The 25,167-nt window shown below is 35.4% G+C and overlaps 1 protein-coding gene across 1 annotated transcript in view; it reads right to left on the minus strand.

Moving 5' to 3' along the window:
• CSMD3 (CUB and Sushi multiple domains 3) overlaps positions 1-25,167 on the minus strand; it is a 618,612-nt gene that overhangs the window by 361,743 nt on the left and 231,702 nt on the right. Inside the window, exon 6 of the mRNA XM_087962106.1 lies at positions 17,092-17,204. Within this exon, the coding sequence (XP_087818232.1) occupies positions 17,092-17,204 (113 nt within the window). The remainder of the gene's footprint in view (positions 1-17,091; positions 17,205-25,167) is intronic.

Raw genomic sequence — 25,167 nt, forward strand, 5'->3', positions numbered from 1 at the left:
CGTATTTACTGCAATCAAGTTAGGTGCGGTTAACCTTGAGTTTGTATCTATTGTGTGCTCTTGTGTTGTTATGGTTGAAGCTGAAGTATTCATTGACAGGTAGAACATTGCAATGTATGATTTTATATACCATACTTAGATCAGACTGAAGACGGCGTAATTCAAGGTTTTCTAAGTCTAGAATTTCAAGTCTGGTGGCATAACGAATTTCTACAACAAGTAGATGAGTGGAAAACTCTTCTTGTGAAATATTTCTGGACTTTCTCAACTGTGCTAATATCAGATACGTTCCAGACTGATGAGTTGTATTCGAGTATTGGTCTAGCAAATGTTTTGTATGCTCTAGTTAGTAGTGTGATATTACCAGAGAAAAAGCTACGTAGGATTAGGTTAACAACTCTTAATGCCTTTTTGGCTATGTAGTTACAGTGGGCTCTAGCACTTAGATCATTAGAGATGAGTATTCCAAGGTCCTTTACAGAGCTTGGATCATCAACAAGATCTTGACTATTCAGCTTGTATTTTATTTTCTGATTTTTTTTGCCAATATGTAAGACAGAGCATTTATTTGTTGAGATTTGAAGTTGCCATTTGTTTGACCATTCTGATACATAGTCAAGATCTTTTTGAAGGGTAGCAGTATTGTCTGTGGTATTGAACAGCTTTACATCATCAGCGAAAAGAACGCAGTTGCTCTTAATATGATCACAGAGGTCATTTATGTAGAGTATGAAGAGAGTTGGTCCTAGAACACTGCCTTGGGGGACACCACTATTGACAGGTACAGAGTTTGATAGGACACTCCCAATTTTGACCATTTGTTGTCTGTTTGACAGGAATGCTTCTATCCAGTTATGCAGTTGTCCAGAGATACCATAAGATTTTAGTTTTAGGAGTAGTTTGTTGTGTACCACTGAATCAAAGGCTTTACAGAAGTCTATGTAGATTGCGTCTATTGCTTTGCCCTGATCAAGTTGTGTAGTCCATATGTTTTTGCAGTGTAAAAGTTGCAGATTACAGGATAGTTTTTTCCTGAAACCAAATTGTTTATTGGAGAGTAGGTTGTTTGTCTCTAAGTGGAGGATAATGGATTGGTTAATAAGTGATTCCATGACTTTACAGGTGACACAGCATAAGGAGATTGGTCTGTAATTTTCAACTAGGCTGGCGTCTCCCTTTTTGAAGATGGGGATGACCGTGGCTTGTGACCATAGGTTAGGCAAGGAGCTAGTCCTGAAAGATTTTTCAAAGATTATGCTTAGAGGTTTGACCATGGCAGTGGATAGCTTTTTAAAGAAATAGGCACATATTCCATCCGGTCCAATAGATAGAGATGGTTTTAAATTGCATAGTGCTTTTTCAACATTGTCTTCTGTAAAATCAATATGTATTAAATCATTGTAGTTGTCTGTGGTTCGGCTAGGAAATACTGGGCATGATCCATTGCTGTTTACAAATACTGAGCCGAAGAATGTGTTAAAGATGTTGGCGTTAATGGTGTCATCATTGAAGTCTTTACCATTAGGTCCTACCAGGGTGGAATGGACCTTGAGTTTTTAGTTTGTTGTTTACAAAATTGTAAAAAGCATGGGTGGAATTGGTGCATAGAAGGTTTTTCTCTTGTTTAATGTGATAATTGGTACATTCAGTCTTTATCTGGTGGCATAAATTTTTGTATCGGCTATTGAAATTGGCAATGTGACCAGATTTGTTTTTCCGCCAGAGTTATCTCTTTTTGGATTGAAGTTTCCTTATTGTTATGGGTAATCTGTTGTTGTTTTTGGGGGGAGTTGTTGTTGGTACATATAGTTTGATGACTCTTTTGACTTCAAGTAAAAATATGTTGTAATGGTCTTCAACAGTATTGCATCCAGTGAATAGAGATTGCCAATCAAGGGATGAGAGATCGTTGTCTATAAGATCATAGTTGCCTTTTTGAAGTTATAATTGGGGATTACATCATTGTGATGATTTTTGTGTGGGCGTATGTTGAGACAAAAGTCAATCATATTGTGGTCACTGCTGGAAAAGGGTTCTTTAGTTTGTATTCCATAAATTAAATTCAAACTATTGCAGAAGATGAGACCGAGGCAGTTGTTTAGTCTAGTGTTGTTGGTTACTAGTTGTTCCAGTCCCAGATTTGTAACAGCATTGTAGAAGGTTGCATGTATGGGTTCATTTTACATTCATTTAGGGTCCAGTCAATATGAGGTAGATTGAAGTCACCAAGAAAGATAAAAGCGTGTGCCCATGTTAGTAGTGTATTTAGCTTGTTTACATGTTCGATGTCATAATCAGGTGCTCTGTAACATAGTAAGAATCGAATTGTGATATTTAAGGATAGTTCACAGATGATGGTCTCAGGAAGAGCAAGCTCCTGGGTAACTTGGATGTCTTTTAGATGTAAGGACTTTTTATAGAAGATAGCAACACCACCTCCTCTACAAATTTAACGATCTGATCGGTAAACATGATAGTCTCTTACTGTGGTAATGGAAACTGTATTTCAAATTAAAGAAAGAAGAGTTTGGAATAAAGTAAGAGACCAAAAAGCATAGATCCAAGGAGTTATCAAGGAAGAGTTGTAGATGTCATTCAAATATTTGTGGGATGGAATGCAGTGAAGATTCCCAGGAGAAAAGAAAATAGATTCTAGAGGAGTACAAAGCAACTTAGTCCAGAGGTTATATGTAAGAAAAAGAGGGTGAAGACAGTCCAAGGGTGGGATTCTACCAGCTCACACCTATTCACTAGAACTGGTTGTTAACATTCTAAGCAGTTCAGAGAACTGGTCGTTAGAAGAAATTACTGGCCTAATCCTGTAAGGAAAGTAGGAAGGAAACATTCTGGTGTTGCTTACAGAAACTGCCTTTCCATGAACTCTTATTACATTCTTGGCAGGACTAGACTTCCTGTGTCAGGAACGTCTCTGGAGTTTTTTTCCCCTTCTTTGCTGGTACTTTGCTTGTAAGGAGTGACCATTCAAAGTTACAATGGCACTGAAAAAAGTGACTTATGACCATTTTTCACACTTACGACTGTTGCAACATCCCCACAGTCATGAGAGGCCAGGCGAAGAGATGTGTGCCTCGATGTGAGTGATATTGAGTTGGCCACACCCAGCCAATAACATGACCACCAAGCCATGTCCACCCAGTCAACCAAGCCACGCCCACCACCTAAGCCACGCCCACAGAACCAGTTGTTAAAAAATTTGAATCCTACCCCTGAGACAGTCCCTCCCTAATTGTTCATAGACTATATTTTAGACACAGATAGTTGAGTCCTCAGCCTGGCAAGATTTTGGCTATGAATGTGAAACAATAAAAACCTTGGAATGACTCCATGTTCATTCTTGGATTTGGATCTAACAGTTCATGATTACTACTTTATTTCATTCTAGCAGAATTTTAATATTTAAAACATTAATTAGCTGAACAAACAACAAACAAAAAGTGCAGAAGAACAATGACTCTTTCTTATTTTACCTACCAATCTTTTGTTCTTCAGAATTAAAACTTGGAGAGAATTTGGGCATTGAAGTGTTTGATGGATGGATGGGTGGATGGATGGATAGATTCATGCCTATTTGGTGGCCAAATTGTTAGTTTGGTTTCTCAAAATGCTTCTTTCTCTGTAAACCTGATGTATTGTTTATAGAATGCCTTAGAGTTTTTTTAAAAAAATATATTCTTGTAGTATCTTCCATTTTTTTTTAGTATCATATAGTGGATGAATTTACTAATATAAAATCATCTCCTACATCTCCTTTATTGCTCTGTAGTCTCCCTTTATGGTGTGTCCATATGGATTTATATGAGGCATGAAAATCCAGGGAAATACTGTATGCACAATTCTAACTGTTCATGACCTACATAAATTGAAGGTACCATTAAAATCCCTTGTTTTCATCCTCCTTTGAAAAAGAAAATGAACACAACTTCTTTTTTATCAAGTTGAAGAAATGATTTTTAGCACAAAACTAGATGCATATGACCTGTAGATTTCAATTTAGTAAACCTAAACTTGTGGGTTGGTCACAAGTACAAGAGAAAAATGGTGACATTCTCTTTTTCCATGCCTGTCAGAATCTCATTTGTATAGAATTCAGCTTTTTTTGTGTGTTATTTCAAATAGTTGAATGTGCTTCCCAAAGAAGCACATTGTGCACTTTGCATCTCTTCAAAAATCTGTATCTTTTCTGCCAGACTCTGAAATGTTCATTTTATGCAATTGTTGTCCTTTATTGTGACTAATTTTTAATTTCTTTCTCTATTATGCCTTTTATTATTCCTGTCAGGTGCAAGAAATCAGGAAGCAAGGCAGTTAAAATGATTTATTGCTTGCTAATAAGCAAGAATGTGAATTACTAACTTCAAAGTAAATTGGTGGTAGATAAGAGTCAATGGAATTCAAAATGGGCTGGACTTAACATCTTTTGTGGGCATGAAGAAAAGACTGATGAAATGTTTGACCCCTCCCTCAGCATGGTCATCTCTACTCTACATACTACAATTCATCACCTATGAGTCCTCAAATTGAATTGAAAGGTGGGATATAAATCAAATAAGTAAATCCACTATTGGTATCTCATCCTATAATGAAGAATTGTAACCAAGATCACAGCTGGTTACCATCACTTCCACAACAATGCAAGGCAATAAATGCATATAACCAGAAGTGCTTAATGGAGTGGTGCAAGAGAACCTCTAGTAATTATGATAATGAATCTTAATTGCAATTAAGTAATTCCTTAATGGCTTAATGGAGTAATATGGATTATTATAATTATTAATATACAAAACTGAAACCTTTTTTACTCATTGTACAGCTCTGGCCACTATTTTTCAACGTATTAGCATATGAATGCCTGTACCACAATGCAGATGGACTTTCAAATAGGCTTCCTATTGATATAGATAATAACATGCTTACTCCATTGTACACACAAATTGTCATTCAATGTTTACTAGCATTCCTTGCTGTAACAAGCTTTAACCATGGCAAAACCTGCTTAAGCTTCCCTGTGGATTGAAATTGATCTCTTAGGTAGCTCAGAAAAATATGAATCTGTTTTCTGCATTAGTTCATTACCTGAGTTTAGCAATGACTTTCAAGAGTTCAAGGAAGCACATTTGACCGTTGATGTTTTGCATATAAGACTGTATATTTTTTTGTTTTGTTACAGAGCTGCCAGTTATGGCAATGATTTGCTTTTAAATACTAGAAGATTTAGATAAGCTCAAATTGGCAATGATAAAGGAAAGAACATTTTTGGAAGACCACATCAGAATTACAAAATTATCACTTCTTTCATTATCTCATTTCCTAAATAATTTTTCTTCCTTTTGATGAAGAATTCATAGATTTACAAAGAGGAAGGGAGGAACTACCATACACTTTAATGGGAAAATTTATATGTTTAATGCTTTTTGTTAATCTCCCGAAGCTCATAATGAAAAGAGCGGTATAAATGTATGAAGGATTTATGCATATGTGTACATATTACATTATTCTATGATTAGCTACATATATTATACATATGCCTATATTCCTAAAGGAAATCAATCCTGACTGTTCTTTGGAATGACATATATTAAAGATGAAACTCAAAGACTTTGGCCACCAAATGAGAAGAGAGGACTCATCGGAAAAAACCCTGATGTTGGGAAAGATTGAAGACAAAATGAGAAGGGGACAATAGACACTGGCATGGCTAGATAGTACCATTGACAAATTTGAACATGAATTTGTACAAACTATGAGAGACAGTGAAGGACAGAAGGACCTGGCATGCTATGGTCCATTGAGTCATGAAGAATTGAGTCATGAAGAGTCAAACATGACTTAGCAACTGAACAACAAATGCCCATATACAACTAGAACATAAAGAAAAGAAGAAGAAACATGTGCATGTATAAACCTATATGAACACCTGTGTGGGGGTATATATATATATATATATATGTGTGTATATATATATATATATATATATGTGTGTGTGTGTGTGTGTGTGTGTGTGTGTGTGTGTGTGTGTGTGACACAGAAATAATGTGAGAGAGAATAATTTATAATCTTAATCTAGATATCTTCCTGGTATGGGATTAGTATTTTGGTGGACGAATAATCATTGTCTACTTTGTGAAGATATAATGAACCCACATGCAATCCTTAGCAATGCAAATTGTTCTCAGCAGAGTGCAAAGCTAAGTTCTCCATTATATTTATCCCATCCCCAAGTCTGGGACAGTTGTAGTCTACAGCAGGGGTCCCCAACCACCGGTCCGCGGACCGGTACCAGTCCGTGGAACAAGTCCTACCGGGCCGCTGGTTTGCTGGGCGTCGCCATCTTTTTTTGATGAAAAAGTGCTTCCGGTGAGGTCACCGGAAGCACTTTTTCATCAAAAAAAGATGGCGGCACCCAGCTAATGCCGGTACCGGGCCGCGCCATAAAAAAGGTTGGGGATACCGGGCCGCGGCATAAGAAAGGTTGGGGATCACTGGTCTACAGGACAGAAGGTGCTGGGTATGGTCCTCCCATGGCAGACATAAATATTTAAAAGAAAAAGAAAAGAAAATACCTTTTTTCCTACAGCTTTGTATGGAGCCTGATTACTTAGCTGTTTGTTTGCAGCTGACATAATGGAATGAATAACAGAGCAGGGCGGAGCCTCTTCCAGACTCTCATGGACCTCGATGTAGGACATGGTTTATTTAGCTGTAATTGGAAAAAAAACCTACCCAAATTAGGCTTATAACTGCCAGGGGAAAGTGGAGGGAAACAACTGATTCTGAGGCAGTATCCCAGATCCAAACCTTTTGTCTTTCTTATCAACAGTGATAAGTATGAGGCATAGTGTGGCAGTTTCTTGTCTGTTGAATTCTATAGCTCCAGAACACTTTGACTCCTTTACTTTTATTACTATCCATTCTTGCTTGTAGGCAAGTAGTTTATCTTGCAAATATTCCAATCAGGGGTGGGATGCAAATATTTTTTTTATATATAAAACAAGTTTTATTGGTTTTAAAGACAAACAAAACATAAGACATCAAAGTATAAAACCTCCTTTCTCAAAAATTACTTATAAGTTTTAACAAGGCAAATAAAGCATTATTTTTAAGGCATAGTTCCACATTATCACATTTCCATTTAAACACGTATATATCTTTTCCAAATTTCTCATTGTTCCTCCCTTCACTTTTATTCAATTATATTTCTTTCTATCAAGGTTTTGTTAATTCTCAATCAAGCATAAACACACAAAATACAAAACATAAAACAAGACATAAAAAATGTCCTTAATTATCATTTATACATGTCTCTCCCTTTAGTTTTATTCTTCCAAGGTTTTATTAATTCACAATCAAAACATAGTTAACTAAAACACAAAACATAAAACATAAAACTTCTTTTGAAAAGTGGCTTAGCCCCGGGTTACATCTTTGTTTACAGACCTAAATCAAGTTCATGCTCACCTTATATACCATTCATATCTTATTAACCATTCTATATTTTCTATATAACTTCTCCCTTCTTTTCACTTTCTTAATTATATTTTATTTATTTCATCTTATTTCAAAATCATTATGTTTGTATCTTTTGTCCGTTCTTTTCCAAGCATCTATTTATCTCTTCTCTTTAGCAAAGAATTTCCCCTGTAATCACTTTTAAGGTATGACACCTTTCCCTAAAGTAACACTTAAAATAATACATAATTTCTATCCTGATTCTGCTTAGTACATTCTACATATTGCATTTTGAAAAAAAAGAATAATAAACTTATAATATAGTTAAGTATATAATTTCCATTCTAATTCTAATTAATAGTATAACTAAGCATTAATCATTTTATACATTCTCTTTGATATTTTATTAAATATTGAAATCTATCATTATAAAACATTTTAATATTTTAATATTTTGTTAAATCTTATAATATTCCAATAGACTATTTCAAATGCAAATACTACAGTACTATCTTATGTACTCTTGCAGAATCTTTCTTAAATTATACACTGTCCTTTATCCTTTATCTCTAAAAAAGATATCTTGTTTCAGACCGTGGCTTTTTTTCCCTTTTTCCCTCCCTTTCTTCTCCAGTCTGATATTTTTGCCCCCCCTCTCCTAACCTCCACCTTTTTAGCTTCCCCTCTCTGTTGTAATTCTCTTTTCAATTGCTTTCTAACATTATACCTTTTTTTCAGCTTATTTTTCTTTTTCTTGGTTGTTTTATTGAATTTTAAATTCTCATTTTTCCTTCCTCTTTTCCTCTTTTCTTTCTTAATCAAACTTTTTTGTCCATTAAAAATGGCTTCCTTTTCTTCTTCTTCTTCTTCTCCTTCTCCTTCTTCCTCAAGTATTTGCTGGTACGTAGAAACTGCCATTTCTAAAAAGTGGAAGACAGCTCCCAATGAATTCTTGCCATTTTGTTCTCTTTCTTTTAATTTTTCATATTCCATTTTTAGTTGATCCACAGATGGTGCCATTGTAGATTTTTAAGAACAACACAGATGTTTTTAATCTTAAAGTAATTTGCAAATGTCAAAGTTATCAAACAATCCAAACAGACAAAAATTATTTCCTCTTCTTCTCTTTGCAACTTTTCCTCCTGGGGCAAAATCCCAAATATATTTTAAAGCCGTATTACAATTAATTGTTGGTCTTATAATCTTCAAAGCGTCTCCTCCAACAAGTTTTTAAAGATATTTTTTTTAGTCCTCTCCTTCCCACTTATAACAAAGAGCTTGTTTTTACCTTAAAGCAGCAGGTTTTTCTGTGCTCATTTGCTTTCTCCGTAAGGAAGGGGAGTGAACTTTCCTTCAGCACTTTCACCGCCCGTAACAAACTTCCTTTGGAAACAAATGTATCAATCCGAAAGTCAGGCTTCCAGGGTGTTTTAAAAGTAACTTAATGTCCCGGTTCAGCCAAGAAAACTTCTCCTTCTGTCTTCCTCCTGCACAGTCTTATCCGGTTGAAGATTCCTTTGTGGCTGCCATTTCTGACAGCCGCTCCACCGCCTCAGGAAAAAGGAGTCTAGCTGGCTGGGGAAAGGGGGTGCGATATCCCCAGACCCCTGCCTGGATCTCCTCTGTCTTCCGCTGCCTCTTCGGGGCAGCAACAACCCCCAAATCCAGTTGGATCGGGGGTACCTCAGCGGCGAGCGCAGCGGGGACCTGCAGAGAAGCGGATTCCTGCCGCCGCCGAAGCCTTGCAACCGGAAGTTGTCGGGATGCAAATATTTTTATTACCGGTTCTGTGGGCATGGCTAGGTAGGAGTGGCTAAGTGGGTGTGGCCATGTGACTGGGTGGGCATGGCTTCTTTTTGTGTAGCACACCCCACCCCTATGCTCCATTTTTTTGCCTCCTGGGGCTCAGGGAAGCCTCCTGGGCGAAGCAGTAAGCGAGGGGGATCCTGGCACAGCTGATCATTGGAACAACTGATCATTGGGAGGAAAAAAAAAGAAATAATAGTTTGGCTGAACCAGTAGAAGTTTGATTACTACTGGTTCGGCTGAAGGGTAGCCTTTTTTACTAATGATTCGTCTGAATCGGGCCGAGCCGGTAGAATACCACCACTGATTCCAATGCATTTTTGTTGCTACTTTATCATGCTGCTGTTTGTAGTCAGTCTGTGTGGTCTGATGCAGCAGCTAAGCAGATGCTTCTTCAGCTTCTTTGCAGAGATGGCAAACAGATGATGTCTGTTGCTGTCTTCAAGTTCTGGCTTTATATGTCTTTGTTCATAAGGCTTGGTCATGTGCAGACAGAATTATTATTGGTCTGGTTTGTGCTATGACTTTTTTATTATGGGTTTGATTTTACTTCCTTTTTGTATTATTTATAAGCTGCTTGGAACCTTCTGCAGTATTGAAATTATCAACTGCAGTAATAAAAGTGTTTGACTCTGTCAGAATGATTGTACAAACTGCCAACTAAGCAAATTTCTACCCCATCCCAGTAACGGCCAATAGTCTTGCCTAATAAAACTCAAGCACTACCAAATAACTCCTTAACCAGTTATTTGTTACAGTTTTTGAATTCTGTTTTCCATTGTGGGTATTGTTGTCATTTCCATACCCCCCCCTTTTTTTTGAAGGGAACTTATAAAAAATAGGCTTTACCTCTCCTGTTTCATTAACAGGTAATAAAAAACTAAGACAAGTGCTTTAATCTTATAATTATACAGTATGGTGAGTTTCGCATTGGTTGATTGCTAAGGATAATTACATTAAGCGTAATCTTAATGCCATATTTTTTCAACATGTATTGATTATAGAGACCTTGATGCTCTCTGAGCTTGTTTGGTTGCAGATGTTTCATTGATAATAATTAATGTTTCATTAATAATTCATTAATAATTAATCACTGCTAGTGAGTATGGCATTTGCTTCCTGTTTGCCCACTAGCTTTGATGATGTTACCTTGTTGGGTAATTAAAGTCTGCAACCAAACAGCCAAGCTCAGAAATCACCAAGAACTCCACAGTTCAACCCTGAGCTACATGTATTCTCTTCTATTGGATACATTGATTATTCAAAAGTTCCATCAATTCCATCAAAGAATGCAAAAATCATACTCATTTTTAAAGGCATGCATTGGAAGTGAACCAGAAGACAGATACAATCATTGCATCTTGTATCTTGTTAGTTTCTTTGGTCCTCATAAAAAATATTGAAAAATATATAATAATTTCAATTTAACTATCTGTATTCTTCCTTACTTTTAAATAGTATAGGGAACATGTTCCCCTGAAATTATAGACATTGGTATTGGGGTTAGATTTATACCATTGATTATAGACCAACATTGAATCAATTACTCTAAGTAAATAACCTGGAATATGAATATTTTCACATTGCAGATGTTATGATTGCTATTGAAATTAGACATCATACAGCTGTTCTATCTTAATATACAATTTATTAATGTCTGTGCTAGACACAGGCATTAAGTGCAACCTGAAAATTGTCATTATTACCAATAACAATTTATCTTCATACAAGTTAGGCTACCATTATCAATCAGAAATAGAGGGCATCTTTGCAGTTCTCTGGTCCTGGAAACTGTATGATGATCTGCTTTTCTTGTCCAATACAGGGCAGGGGAATTGTAGCATTCTTCTTGCAATGGATGCACTAAAAGTAGGAAAATGTGTCCACAAAGACACAATTCCCATAAATTTCATAGTATGCTTTACTCTAATTATAGTAGGAAGGTTGCCCCAGACAGCCGATTTTGAGAATTCTGAGAAACTGAAAAATCACTTTACTTAACTGTAAAATCACCGAAACACAATTGGAAGAATCACCAAGAGCAGGGCTGTCAAACACCCAGCCCGTGGGCCGGATGTGTCATGTGCTGGCCACGCCCACACCCAGTTTAGTAAAGGGGAATAAAGTCCTGATAGAGCACATGATGCTGCCGTGATGTGAGTTTGACACCCCTGACCTAGAGGAATTACCGAGATGAATCTTCAGTGTGAACAGCCCATCCTTACAAAGCTATGTAGTGGAATTTAGTGCCAATTGTATGGTGTAACTAATCAAATACTACTCCAGTCATAGAAATGTAAAGGTAGAGGTTGGAAAGTTGTTCCATTTTAAGACTCACCCTTCCATATCCAATGCAAATAAGAATTGAAGGAAGAGTCAGTGGGTTTGATTTTACCCACTTTAAAAATGAAATATGTTAATAATAAAACCTACATTGGGTTACATTTTTGCAAAGAATACAATTTTAAAAAATTCAAAAGCAATTTTAAAAATAATCTGTCCTTTGGTGACTTCCTAAAGAAATAGCAGCAAATAGAATAAAGTAATGTTCTGTGATGACATACTGTATTTTATAGGATTTTCATCTCTTAAAGGAAACATTACAATGCTTAAACTATGTGTGGATTTGGTTTTCTTGCTTTTTCCCTACCACTACCTCCTTCTAAACAGCTATTGCAATAATGGATTGTCTGTTTGGATGCCATATCTTAACTTTCTGACTAGCCAATAGGTTTTCATACCTCTTTTCCCTTTCTTTTCTTTTAAAGCCTGTTAAAATTCTGGAAAATACTCTAAATAATATTTGTATACTATCTATTTATTTAGGCATAAATTTTGATATACATAACACATGAACCAGTAGTAGACTCTACAAATGCATTTTAGTTCTATAACCAAATGTACTACGCCCATAGTCAGTTTATTTAACCTTATAGATTTATGGATAGATATTTACAGATTAAACACACACACACAGGGACACATACAGTGTGTGTTTGTGTGTGTATGTTTGTATATACAGGAAAAAGTAAATAAATATTATCTGTCTGTCCATCTGTCCATCTCCATCCATCCATCCATCCATCCATCCATCCATCCATCCATTGAGAATAGAAATTATGTCACCTTGTTGCATTGGGTCCTATTGCCTGCAACTGAGTTTCTCATTCATAGCACTAATTTATGGGATGATATTATTGTCCTTTCCTATTGTTTCAATAATTTAAAAGAGTCCATCTTTGTAATCTCAGGGAACATTCTTTGAATTCTGGGAGATATCTTTTTTGGTATAGATAACGGTCTGTCTTTAGATGTTAAAGTAATATAGCAAGAAGAAAAATAGCCTTATCACACACACACAAAAACCTATTGTAAATGAATCATCTCATTCCGATTTTACAGACAATCAGGTCTCAGTATAGAAAGGCAACAATTCATATTTTAGCTCCTTACATTGTATGGCCTTTCATCACCATTATAGACACTATATCCTTGTTTGTGCTTGCCAAGGGAAAACTTAAAATGCTACTTCTTCAACTTGCACACATATTTTTGTTTCCCTTCTTCTACATCTTCATTGTAGTCCAAGCCAACCTGATGTTTGCTGGGAAGCTAAATTCACACTCTCTCTAATTCATAAGACATATTTATTCAATAAGAAGGTAGCAACATTGTGATACAACAGAGAGGCAGGCAGATAGCAAATTTATGAGAAAGCAGAAACCAACAGATGCTTATTATCTTAAGGATAAAAAAGGTAGAGACAGTAAAAAAAATAAAAATAAAATGATTTAAACCAGCAGAATGACCACTATGGCAAGACTTTGAGTTCCCAAGCAAATGTGGATTATTCATAACTCCACTCCCAGCTGGTGAATTAACCTTCATGGTGCAAAGGGAAGAAAGCCAAATATGAAGTCCACCAAAAAAGCTGCAGAGAAGTGGCAATTGAGAGATGCTCTATGAACCACATTTTGTTTCAGAAAATACCCAATACAGCAGAATATGCCTAATATAGTTTATTATAACATTACAGAAATAATAAAGGGAAAAAATCTGGGTTGGAAAAATGCTTGAAATGGCATGCCATTTCAAATGATATTACTGAAATACACTAAGGGGAGATTGAAGATTTAAGATGCCATAATAGACTCACTATTCTTCTTCAGGAAAAAAAATAATACCGTACATACATTAACAAATGTGCTGTAACTAAGTTCACTATTGTTAAATCCTACTTAAACTATCTATTTTAAAATACCCATCTTGTATTATTTTAAATATTTTAGCTCCAGGATGTGATTGCTTTGTAAACTCTGAAATCAATGCTATTTTACTTTTCTCTGATCTCATTTAGTTTTAGGATTATATTTGCTCTTTCATCTGTTTATTTTACATGTTTTTACACAGTTAAAATTACAGTAAGTCATTTTCCTTTTGTTTTATAATATGATTTTATTTTGCTTAAAAATTAATTAACCTCTCCCTCCAACCGAGATAACATGAGAGAATGAATCTAGAAATAAATGTGCAACCTAGAACAATAATTAGTTTATTTTCAGTATCAGAACGCTTCTTCCCATATATGGAAGCATTCCCTAACAAGAGGGACATGAAAGTGAATGAGTAAAGAACAAATTGAATAATAGGTGAAATCAATGGTACAGCTGGCTATGGCTAGGTAAATACAAAATATTTAGCCATGAACTGTGCAAATACAGGAAAGAAGGAACATGTCATACACAACATTAGCCTGGAACATCTAAACTCTAAAGTATTTCAGAAAAGATGAATGCTGTACAAGGATTAATATATAAGTAACAGCAGGGCTATTTGTGAATGTGAAACTCAGTAGCTGATTATATTATGTAATAATAAAAATATTAGTAGTGTTTTATATATAAACGGGTCACTTTATATAGAGAACTTAGGTGATTAATTATTTCTAAAATTATTAATTGGTTTATTTTAAACTTATAGTATATCTACACAATATTTAGAAAACTTGAAATAATAGTTAGAATGCTTGAACTATAATTCAGTGCTTCTTTAATTAGCAGGAAAGATATTTTCATTCAGTAATAACAAATGCTAAAGCAATAATTTAGGTTATTCTACTGATCAATCAGCTAGGACACTACATTAATGACTCTACTAATTAAACTAATTTATGCTAGGAGTTGTGGTTCTGACTATTGTCCCATCCTGAAGTAAAAAAAAATGTCTCCACTGAAATAAAAATATATTCATATTGTATTATATATTATAACTTTATATTGGGGGGGGGAGACTTGCACTCATCAGCTTGTCAACCCATGTGGGGGGGAAGCCCTCAATTCTTTGAGGCAATAAATCAGAAACCTTAAGTACAGATAGTCCTTGACTTACAACCATTTGGTGACAGTTCAAACTTAAAATGGCACTGAAGAAAAGTGACCTAGACCATTTTTCCACACTTACAATAATTACAGCATTCCCCACGGTCACACAATCAAAATTTGGATGCTTGGCAACTGCCATGTATTTACAATGGTTGTGTCAACTTGTAAAGCATTCCTAGTCTGCTCTCGAGTTGCCAGAGAAAGGAAGCTCATGAATTAATTAGGACATCCATCGGAACCCTGACAGGTTGCAGTGTCCTGGGGTCACATGATCTCTTTTACAACCTTCTGACAAGCAAGCTCAATGGGGAACCCAGATTAACTTAACAACCGTGTTACTAACTAAACAACTGCAGTGATTCATTCAACAACTGTAGCAGGAGAGGGCATAAGATTGGGCACAACTGCCTTGCTTAACAACAGAAATTTTGGGTTCAATTTTGGTCGTAAATTGAGGACTATCTTACAATAAAATTTATCATATCCCTGTTTCTGTTAAGCACATCAAGTAATATTGTGCTTTATTTGCTTCATATTAATTCTATAACTCTGTGATGGATCCATTTTTTTTCTGTTTAATTTTACCCCAATATTGCACACCTCAATTACTGCTCGGATGGGTTGTTGAACTATTGCACAGCAGATTCTGAAAACTACAACATTTGAAGGAATTAAGAAAGCAAAGTCCGACTAAGAAGGAATCATTTTGGTGATGTTGGCCACAGTCAAAATATGTACAACATTTAAACATTTTATTTAACAGTTATTTTTTTAAAGTATCTTTGTTCTTTTTCCTGTTTAAGATGTGATGTAACTAAACATATGACTCCTGAATTTTCCCATATAAAATTCTGACACTTTTAAAAACCATTTCACTTTCTATGAGTGCACATTTTCATTTTGCTTTACTTTAATAATAAAATTCTACAGATTTAACAGTAATTCTGAGTTCAGTTGAATTAAGCAGATATACAACTGTCATTTTTAAATGCATTTAGTAGGAGACACAACATGTAATAAATACATAATTTATGTTGGTAACTTTTCCACTTCAATTGCAAATGCTATCAAGGGGCAAATGGAGACATTCACCAATATTTATTGGAACTTGTATTTCTTTGTGGTTTTATTTTGCAGATATCCAACACCATGTGAGAAAAGTTGCTTTTATAGGTAGTTTAAAATTCAAGTTGGTTAGGAGATTCTGCAAAGTACAGTTTGCAGAATCGAAGTACTCAAGGTGACTTATTCTCATATAAAGCTGCAGCTATTCTGAAGTTTGAACAGATATAAAGGCTCAGCTTTATATTACATCAGAAAACAATACCTTTTCCTGGAGTTTATGCTTTAGAAAACCTAAATTATAATTTACCATTTTTTAAAGAAAAAAATAATAGGGTGGGAAACTTAGGGTGGGAGGAAAGCCCTGCTTGATATACAATTAGTACTCCCTGGCGGAACTCAGATTGTTTGAATTCAAGCTAATTCCCATCGAAGCCTAAATAGATTTTCTTTTTAATCCTTTCACATCTGGACAGGCTCTTCTGTATCTGAATCAGGCTATTTCAAATATTTTGATGTGTTTCAAGCTCAGACAAACTGGCAAAATAGTTGTGGCAGCCTTTAAACAAGGTATTTTTTTCTGTTCATGCAAATTTGTTCATATTTAATAGAATATAATAAATTTTAAAAAACTGGTTAGCAAACAAGTAAAAAGTTATTGCGGGCAATGAAATGTATTCTATCCAACAAAAGAACTCTGCTTAATAATGCTGCAATTGTAGGTAGTCCTTGACTTACGACCACAACTTAAACCCAAAATTTCTGTGGTTAAGTGAGACATCGGTTAAATGAGTGTTGCACCATTTTACGACCTTTCTTGCTTCAGCTGTTAAGTGAATTGCTGTAGTTGTTAATTTAGTAATCTGCTTGTTAAATGAATCTGGCTTCCCCAATGACTTTATCAGAAGGTCGTAAAAAGGGATCACATGATCTTGGGACACTGCAACGGTCATAAATGCGAAGCATCTGAATTTTGCTCACATGATCGTGCAAAGGTTGTGACTGTGAAAAATGCTCATGAGTCACTTTTTTTCCATGCAGCTGTAACTTTGAATGATCTGTTGTAAGTCGAGGACTAGCTGTATACAAATAAGTACTGACCATAGCAGGATCACTATGTTTTAAAGTATAGCACAGCATAAACTGCACTGATCCAAATCTCTCTTAAATATGTGGTATTTGCAGGGCAAATAAACCTTAGTATTGAATGCAATTTTGTTCTTTCCATAGAGAATGCCAGTTTCTGCATGTCTGAACATAAGGAAGTTTTCCTCCTTTTTTAATGAGTGGTATATTTGTTTGCACCCCAACACCAACCCCCACTTCCATTCCTAAGTCTGAAAGAAGGAGGAAAAATTGTTTTCATTAAATATACCTTGATAAGGAGCACTAAATCCACGATATCGGTGATTGCTGTCTGTTACAAAATGAAGCCTTAGCCAGTTTTTGTTGCTGATAACTGGAGGTGGGATATTCATTCCAGATAACCTGAATGAGAAAAAGACAAATAAGGCAAACATATTTAACAGGATCAGAAATCCCAAGTTAGTCACCAAGGCCACTAACTCTTTCAAAAGGCTTGTACTCAGAAAAGACTTGTACTCAGAAAAGAAAAGAAAAAAAACAGGAAACTATTGTGCATTATTTTGTATAATTTTGCTCTGTCTAATTTGGAATGGTGATTAAGAATGATAAAACTTTTCTATTCTTTAGGAAATAAGTGTTAAATACAGGACTTATTGCTAAAGAATTGTAAATTTACTCCCAATATTGAGATAAAGCTTTATAAAATTATAATGTGTCATCTTCATCATATTCATTATCCTAGCTCAGAACTTTCAGAATTCATTGGGACACAGAAATAGAGGGACTTTACATAGTAGAGATATGTAATTTGCATTTAAAAGACCGGATAAATTAAAAGTGCATGCATGGATTTGTTTGAGTCTGACTTGAAGGGGGAAAAAAGTCTATTAATAGCTACAAAACATGATGACTATTTAAATATTAGATTTATTTATTAGATTTTCATCCAGATGCTCAAGGCAATATACACAATGCTCCAATTTTGTCTTCACAGAAACAACCCTCCAATAGAAGAGAAAATTTGTAGCTCAGAGTTGGACTGTGGAGTCCTTGGTGTTCTCTGAACTTGATTGTTTGCTTGAAAAGGTAACATCCAGTTAACATTACAACTGATTATGGTTCCAGCTTGGATAATGGAATGTCTAAAAGAAAACAACCAAGCTTACAGAGCACCAGGAACTCCACCAAAAAAAAACCAAAATAAAAACAAGAGACTGAACTAAAATTACTCCCTGAGTTTTCAGGTCCATGGATGGGTTTGAACTTGGTTATATCAGTACACCCCAATGTCTCTCTATATGATTTCCCTCAGATCAGTACCGAGTTGACTATCAAGATCAGTTGCAAGGGACAATAGCAAAAAATAGCACAACAGCCACCATGACACAGCAGTTAGAAAGTTGGACCTGGAGTGTAAGAATTTGAAGTATCTCTAGGGATTCTCAGTTATCCGGGTCATGGTTGTCCCAAAGGTGTTTTTTTCAAGGGGCAACTGGACTTTCTGGTTTTTCTTTGAAGATGTTTTCGCTTCTCATCCAAGAAGCTTCTTAATCTCCAGGAATAGATTTCCAGACGGGGGAAAAATACAGACTACAGGAACCACTGGCATTACTCAGGTGACCCTGAGGACACAGATAAACCTCCAAGTGCTTCAAGGACTCTCTAAAAGGATGCAAATGACCAGCTGTCTGCAAGGAGTATAGATACTTCTATTCCCCACCATCCTGTCAGAGCTGAAGAAGCTTCTTGGATGAGTAGTGAAATGACTTCAAAGAAAAACCAGAAAGTCCAGTTGCCTCTTGAAAAAAGTACATTTGATTCAAGTTCAAATCTATTCTCTGCCATGAAAAAACTTTCTCTTTCTTTCTTTCTTTCTTTCTTTCTTTCTTTCTTTCTTTCTTTCTTTCTTTCTTTCTTTCTTTCTTTCTTTCTTTCTTTCTTTCTTTCTTTCTTTCTTTCTTTCTTTCTTTCTTTCTTTCTTTCTTTCTTTCTCTCTCCCACCCTCCCTCCCTTCATTTATTTATTTATCATATTTCAAGATTTTTCATGTGTCATATAGTAAATATTTGATCACTTTGAAGATGTGGCCCACAGGTAAAAGTATCTAATAATATTTTGGGTGGTCAGGATATATCCATGCACACCCTTTCCTGAATTTCTGAAGAAACAAAAGGATATAATCAAACAAATATATATTTATTTGCATATCTAGATTGTAAGCTTTTGGGAGAAAGGGAAATGGGCTTTTATAAAATCTGAAACTTGGGGGATCTCAGCAATAATTTTCTGAGACACCAAAGTAACTGTAAATCTATGTCATGATGTTGATTGTTTTTTCTAAATAGCCAACTTTTCTTATTATTTCTATAATTCTCAGTTATACAATTTGTATAATTGTTAAGCAAATCACCATGATTATTAAGTGAATCACTTCCCCCCAATGACTTTGCTTGTCAGAAACCAGCTGGGAAGATCACAATAAAATCACATAATCCCAGGATGCAATTGCTGTAAATCACATGCTGATTGTCAAGCACCCAAATTTTGATCACATGAGCATGGAGATGTTTCAATCACATGAGCATGGGGATGTCATAAGTGCAAGGGCCAGGCATAAGCCACTTTTTCCAGTAATGCTGTGACTTCAAAAGGTTGCTAAACAAATTGCTGTTAAATCCATGAGTATCTCTACAGTGGTAGCAAAGTGCAATAGAAAATAATGCCAAAGCATCTTATTGATCCAAAGCCTATTTAATAAATGAAATGCTAAACAGTAGGAAAAGTTTTGCAGATACCTGTCTGCAATAATACCAGAACTAACATTCATCCAATAAATCTACTATTTATCAGGTGTTGACAAAGCAGTAATTCACTGAGCATAATGCACAGCACCATTTTTTTTAAGGATTACTAGCCTCCATGGCTTTAAAATGGTATCAAACCAAATTAAGAAAGATAGCTATGTTAATAGTTAGTAGCTATTAGGTTGCTGTGTTTTCTATCAGACTGCTTCTGAATATTATTGGTGCCTGATGGAGATAGTATTATTAGAATAGAATAGAATAGAATAGAATAGAATAGAATAGAATAGAATAGAATAGAATAGAATAGAATAGAATAGAATAGAATAGAATAGAATAGAATAATAGAGTTGGAAGGGACCTTGGAGGTCTTCCAGTCCAACCCCTCCTTAGGCAGGAAATCCTACACCACTTCAGACAAATAATTGTCCAATCTCTTTTTAAAAACTTCCAGTGTTAGAGCATTCACAACTTCTGGAGGCAAGTTGCTCCACTGATTAATTAACCATTCTAAGTATCAGGAAATTTCTTCTTAGTTCTAGTTTGCTTCTCTCCTTGATTAGTTGTTGGATACATTATCATTGTCTCTCAAACGTTTATTCATATTGCAGAATAAGGCTCCTTAATAATAGCAACAGTGATGTCCCATGGGAAATCAGCTTCTACACTACCCATGCAGAATTTTCCAACAGAAAACAACAATCCCATGGTTTTTTTTAGCAAAATCTGGCAACATGACTTCATGGCCTTGTTATACTCATGGGACCTAATTTGACTTGTTGGCACATGACTCTGGAATGGGAATATCATTTCTCCTTAATTTAGTAAACAAAATTAAAATATTTTCTTTTAAAAAGCAGAGTAGCTTAGAAAATTCTAGATTTTTTTAATATGAAAGAGAAATAAAAATGTTAATAGACATGTGCTCAGGTCTTAGAAGAAGTCCCTATTAATTAACTGTAAATAGTAGACCAAGAATGGGCCAAATGTTGATATTAGAATGCATGTATCTTTATTATTTATATTGTTTTATTTAGTTTCGTAGTATGATTTGATTTCTTATTTAGTATCCTATGATGATCACTGCTTTGTATGTACATTCTTGATGAATGTATTTTTTTCTAATGTACCCTGAGAGTATATGCACCAAAGACAAATTCCTTGTGTGTCCAATCATGCTTGGCCAATAAAGAATTCTATTCTATTCTAAATTTAGGGTCAAAAGGAATAAGTACACAATGAAGCTTCCTATAGAAGAGACACAACTCAAGGAGAATACACAGTTCCTTAAAATTTCTGTAGCTGATGCATGCTGATAATTTGAATGCACAGTACTTATAACATTATGAATGGTTTATTTTACATACAATATTAATTAATCCTTATTAGTTATTAAAGTATTAATCAGGCACATTGAATCATTGGTTTCAGTTGGAAAGGGACATTTTAGCCACTGAGTCCAGCCCTCTCTTCAAAGCATAAATCCAGACTAAAATACTCTACTGGAAGGGTCTTCAAACTTGGCAAGTTTAAGACTTGTGGACTTCAACTCCCAGAATTTCTGAGCTAACATGACTGAAGGAGGAATTCTGGAAGTTGAAGTCCACAAGTCTTAAAGCTCTCAAGTTTGAAGATCCCTGCTCTACTGACATGAGTATCCGCTTGCATGCAATGAGTGGAAGCCTACCTACCTTCTCTCCTGAACAACTGTTTTCACTGTCAAACTGTTCTGATTGTCAAGTTTTCTAAAAGGCATATTACATTATTTTATAGCAATAGATAGAGAATAGAATACAGTGGAGCAGAACAGGGTAGAATAACAGAGTTGGAAAGGACCTTGGAGGTCTTCTAGTCCAACCCCCTGCTCAGGCAGGAAATCCTATATTATTTCAGACAAATAGTTGTCCAATCTTTTCTTTAAAAACTTCCAGTGTTGGAGAATTCACAACTTCTGGAGGCAAGTTGTTCCACTGATTAATTGTCCTAACTGAAAGGAAATTTCTTCTTAGTTCTGAGTTGCTTCTCTCCTTGATTAGTTTCCATCCATTGCTTCTTGTCCTGTCCTCAGGTGCTTTGGACAAGGGTGGAATGCTACTGGTTCTGCCCAGCTCTATAGAACCAGTAGCTCTGAAGAGCAGCAGACACCGAACCGGTTCTGTGTTTGCTGCTGTTTGGGCCACCCGCCTGCCTGGGCTCTTACCTGTCCTTTATTTCCTGCTTTTTCAACCTCAGCTGCTTTGTGCGGCACAGGTGAGGTTGAAAAAGCATGAAAAAAGAGGCTTTCCAAATGCTGCGCACCTGCGCGCAGCGCTTTTCAGCTGTGTGGGTGGTACAGGTAAGGGTTTTATTACACACGTGCGCAGAGTAGTCAAAAAATAGTCACCGAACTGGTAGTAACACTGGTTGAATCCTACCACTGGCTTTGGAGAATATACTAACAGAATATAGCACTCTTTATGACTTGACCTAGCCACCAACAGCATATCCTTAATTCATTTTCATAGTTTACCCCCATATTTCCTATGAACATACTGTGTTAAATAACTCATAAAATTAAATATAAAATTATACAATGGAAATTTTAAAAAGAATTAAATAAAATCAACTGTCAACTACTCATCCCATGTCAAGTAACATGAATTATTATTCTTTTTTATGCCATTATTGGCAGACATTGCCATAATTATTGAAGAAGGCATAATATTTCCATTATTCAAAAGCTTGACTATTTTGTAAGATTTACAAAGACATTTATTTCTTCCAACTGACCTTTTACCCATATTTTTTTTCATATTTTACCCATATTTATTAAATAAGTAATCTTACAGAATATGAAGGCTTTCTTTTAAATAAATGCTTATGTGTGTTGAAATCCTTTCAATCTCTTTGCACTCAAAATTTAAAGCAAAGAAGATATAGAAAAATCTTTGTCTGAAATGTTTCATATATCATATCAAATTTAATCTTTATGTCAGGGTTCCAAGTAATATGCTCATAGCAAACAGAACTTCAAGGCAAGTGGGTTCCTCAAAGAATAGGTTTATTGGACATATCACATTGGCACAGGCTAGTGAAAACCAACTCTAAATGTTTCCACAGTTTTCACCTAATTAAAAGTAAAAGTTTTTCCCCTTCCCAAACAATCAGTCAATCAAGGTGCCAATCTAGTTGCCTAGTAACTTCATTCCTCCTCTTTCTGACCACCTATGGGAATGTCCTTTGTTCCCAGGAGAAAGTATTTTGTTTTGGCTACAAAACCCCAAATATTATCCCCTCCCTATCTCTCCACTTCAGTGTGGCAATGCTGAAGCCTCAAAATGACCTTGGTCAGGTCAGCTTCGGAGTTCACACTTTAATCTTCAAATGACACAGTATAAACATTAAGCAGATAATTTATTTTATACCAAATGAAATATTAGTACACAAAGACTTTCAGTTAACATAGATGGGGTGGAACAGGGGTACAAGCATGGATGGATAGAACAATTTCATTCTTAGTACTCATTTATATTTTAGTCTGCCCATCAGGACACTTTTTTGATGTGATAGCTTTGGTATTAATACAAATTATTCTCATTAAGCACATGATAATATTGGACTAAACACTAACACTTCTGATTTCTATAGTGATTTCTTTGAGATTATTTCAATTGAAGTAATATTGCAAAATGACAGGATTTACAAGGATTTCTGGCGTGAAATATTTGTTTATTCCAATTATATACTTATGTTTTCTTTTCATGTCAATTTATTTTCCAAACAAAATTAAGAAGCTGTTGCTTATTATTATAATACATTTGCAGTACAGCCACAGAAGTATGCCAAATATTCCTTCGAGACACAATGTTACCCTAATTTTTAAAATAAATCTGTATTAATAATTCATATTTCATATAATGTCCAGACTGATGAATAAAATCAGTAAGCAGGCGAAGATACCTAATGTGTTCTCTGTGTACCAATTTTCTCTTGGAATTCTATTAATATTTGAACGTATCAAATAACTTCCACAAGCTCTATGGAATATGGATAAATTCCTACATACGTTTCTCTACATCAGTGGTCACAACATCACTGTGGCATCACGTGACATATCGGAATTTTTTCACTTCACTAAACTGGCTGTGGGCATGGCCAGAGCATGACTGGTCTATATGCCCTGCTCTACATTCATTAATCTGTTCTTTTCACATTGTCTTCACTGAATGCACATTTTAATAGTCATCTAATTCGGGAAATGTTCTGTCAGCCCAAATGATCATAGAAATACAGGACACCATCTTACACCAATATTTTCATTTAGCACACACAATTTAAATGCTATTCGTAAAGTTAAATGATGGCATATTACCTCGCTTACTGGACTATGGGAAAAACTGAGGCAAATCTTTCATACTGAATACATTTAAAATCTGGTCAAGTATGCTTTTGCTGCATAGCAACTCAGCACCTCATAACCTATTGACACAGAGGGGAAGCTGAATAGAGAAGAAGAGTTAGAAATTCTCCTTGTGTTCCCTTTTTATGTCCTCCTCAACCATTTCTCTGTCTTTGAGACTGCTGATCAATTTCTTCTTTCTCCCTGATTTATCTTGGCGTGCAATTTCTTTCACCTCAAGTATTACCTATAACCTTCTCCCTCCCCACAATTCTACAAGCAAGTCTCTTTCTGTTAAATGACCAAAACCTGTTTCACTAGTCTGATTCAGGCTTGCTTCCCATTTTCCAGCAGCATAAAAATCACTTCCTCCAACAATAGGCAGGGAAAAGAAAGGGGGAAAAAATTGTTGGAAGCATATTTGTATTCTGTGCTGCACAGCCAGCTACCCACTGAACTAAATTATGTATGGTTGGTGATCTGATTTATCAGCCTGCCAGTGTAGTTCAGAAGCAATATACCAAAAACACACACACACACACACAAAGAGTGGCACTATTTTAAATAGCAAAACACTATGAAACAATAAACTTCATCTTATAATAGCTGACAAGTCATTCTGTCTTAGATGTATGTGTGTGTGCATATGTATACTTTATGTATTGCACATGTACATGTATATGTATAAGTGTACAATATCTGTGTATGAGTGGATGTTTGTGTGGGTGTGCTTGCACGCGCCAGGCTTTCATTTGTCAAATGCTACCCTTTTATCATTCTGAGCACGGATTCCTCTCCAATTTTCAAACTCAGGCCTCACTTTCATGTCATAAGCATGTATCTAATAGAGATCAATTTTAGGATGAGTTAATCTCTCTAGAGAAAGCTTTATTTAAATCAAATCAGCATTGAATAGCTTAGATTAAATCCAAAACATCTGATCTGCAAATTAATCTATTTAAACATACTCCGGGGAGCAGGGCAGAAAGAAGCCCGAATGTTTTGTGTTCATCCATCTCAGCTTAAATCTTGGAATGAACATATATCTGCTTTTAGTTAACTGAATTATCCAATCCACTCAAAAGTTTCATTTGTTGCTGAGAAGTTCGGACAGCCTTTATTTGATTACACAATTACTGGAAAAGAGGAATGATATATCTCTCTCCTGGTAGATTATTTCCTGATC

The sequence above is a fragment of the Notechis scutatus genome, chromosome 3 (assembly GCF_049901735.1).
Source record: "Notechis scutatus isolate UNSWTSFEM ecotype Mainland chromosome 3, rNotScu1.2, whole genome shotgun sequence".
Classification (NCBI taxonomy): domain Eukaryota; kingdom Metazoa; phylum Chordata; class Lepidosauria; order Squamata; family Elapidae; genus Notechis; species Notechis scutatus.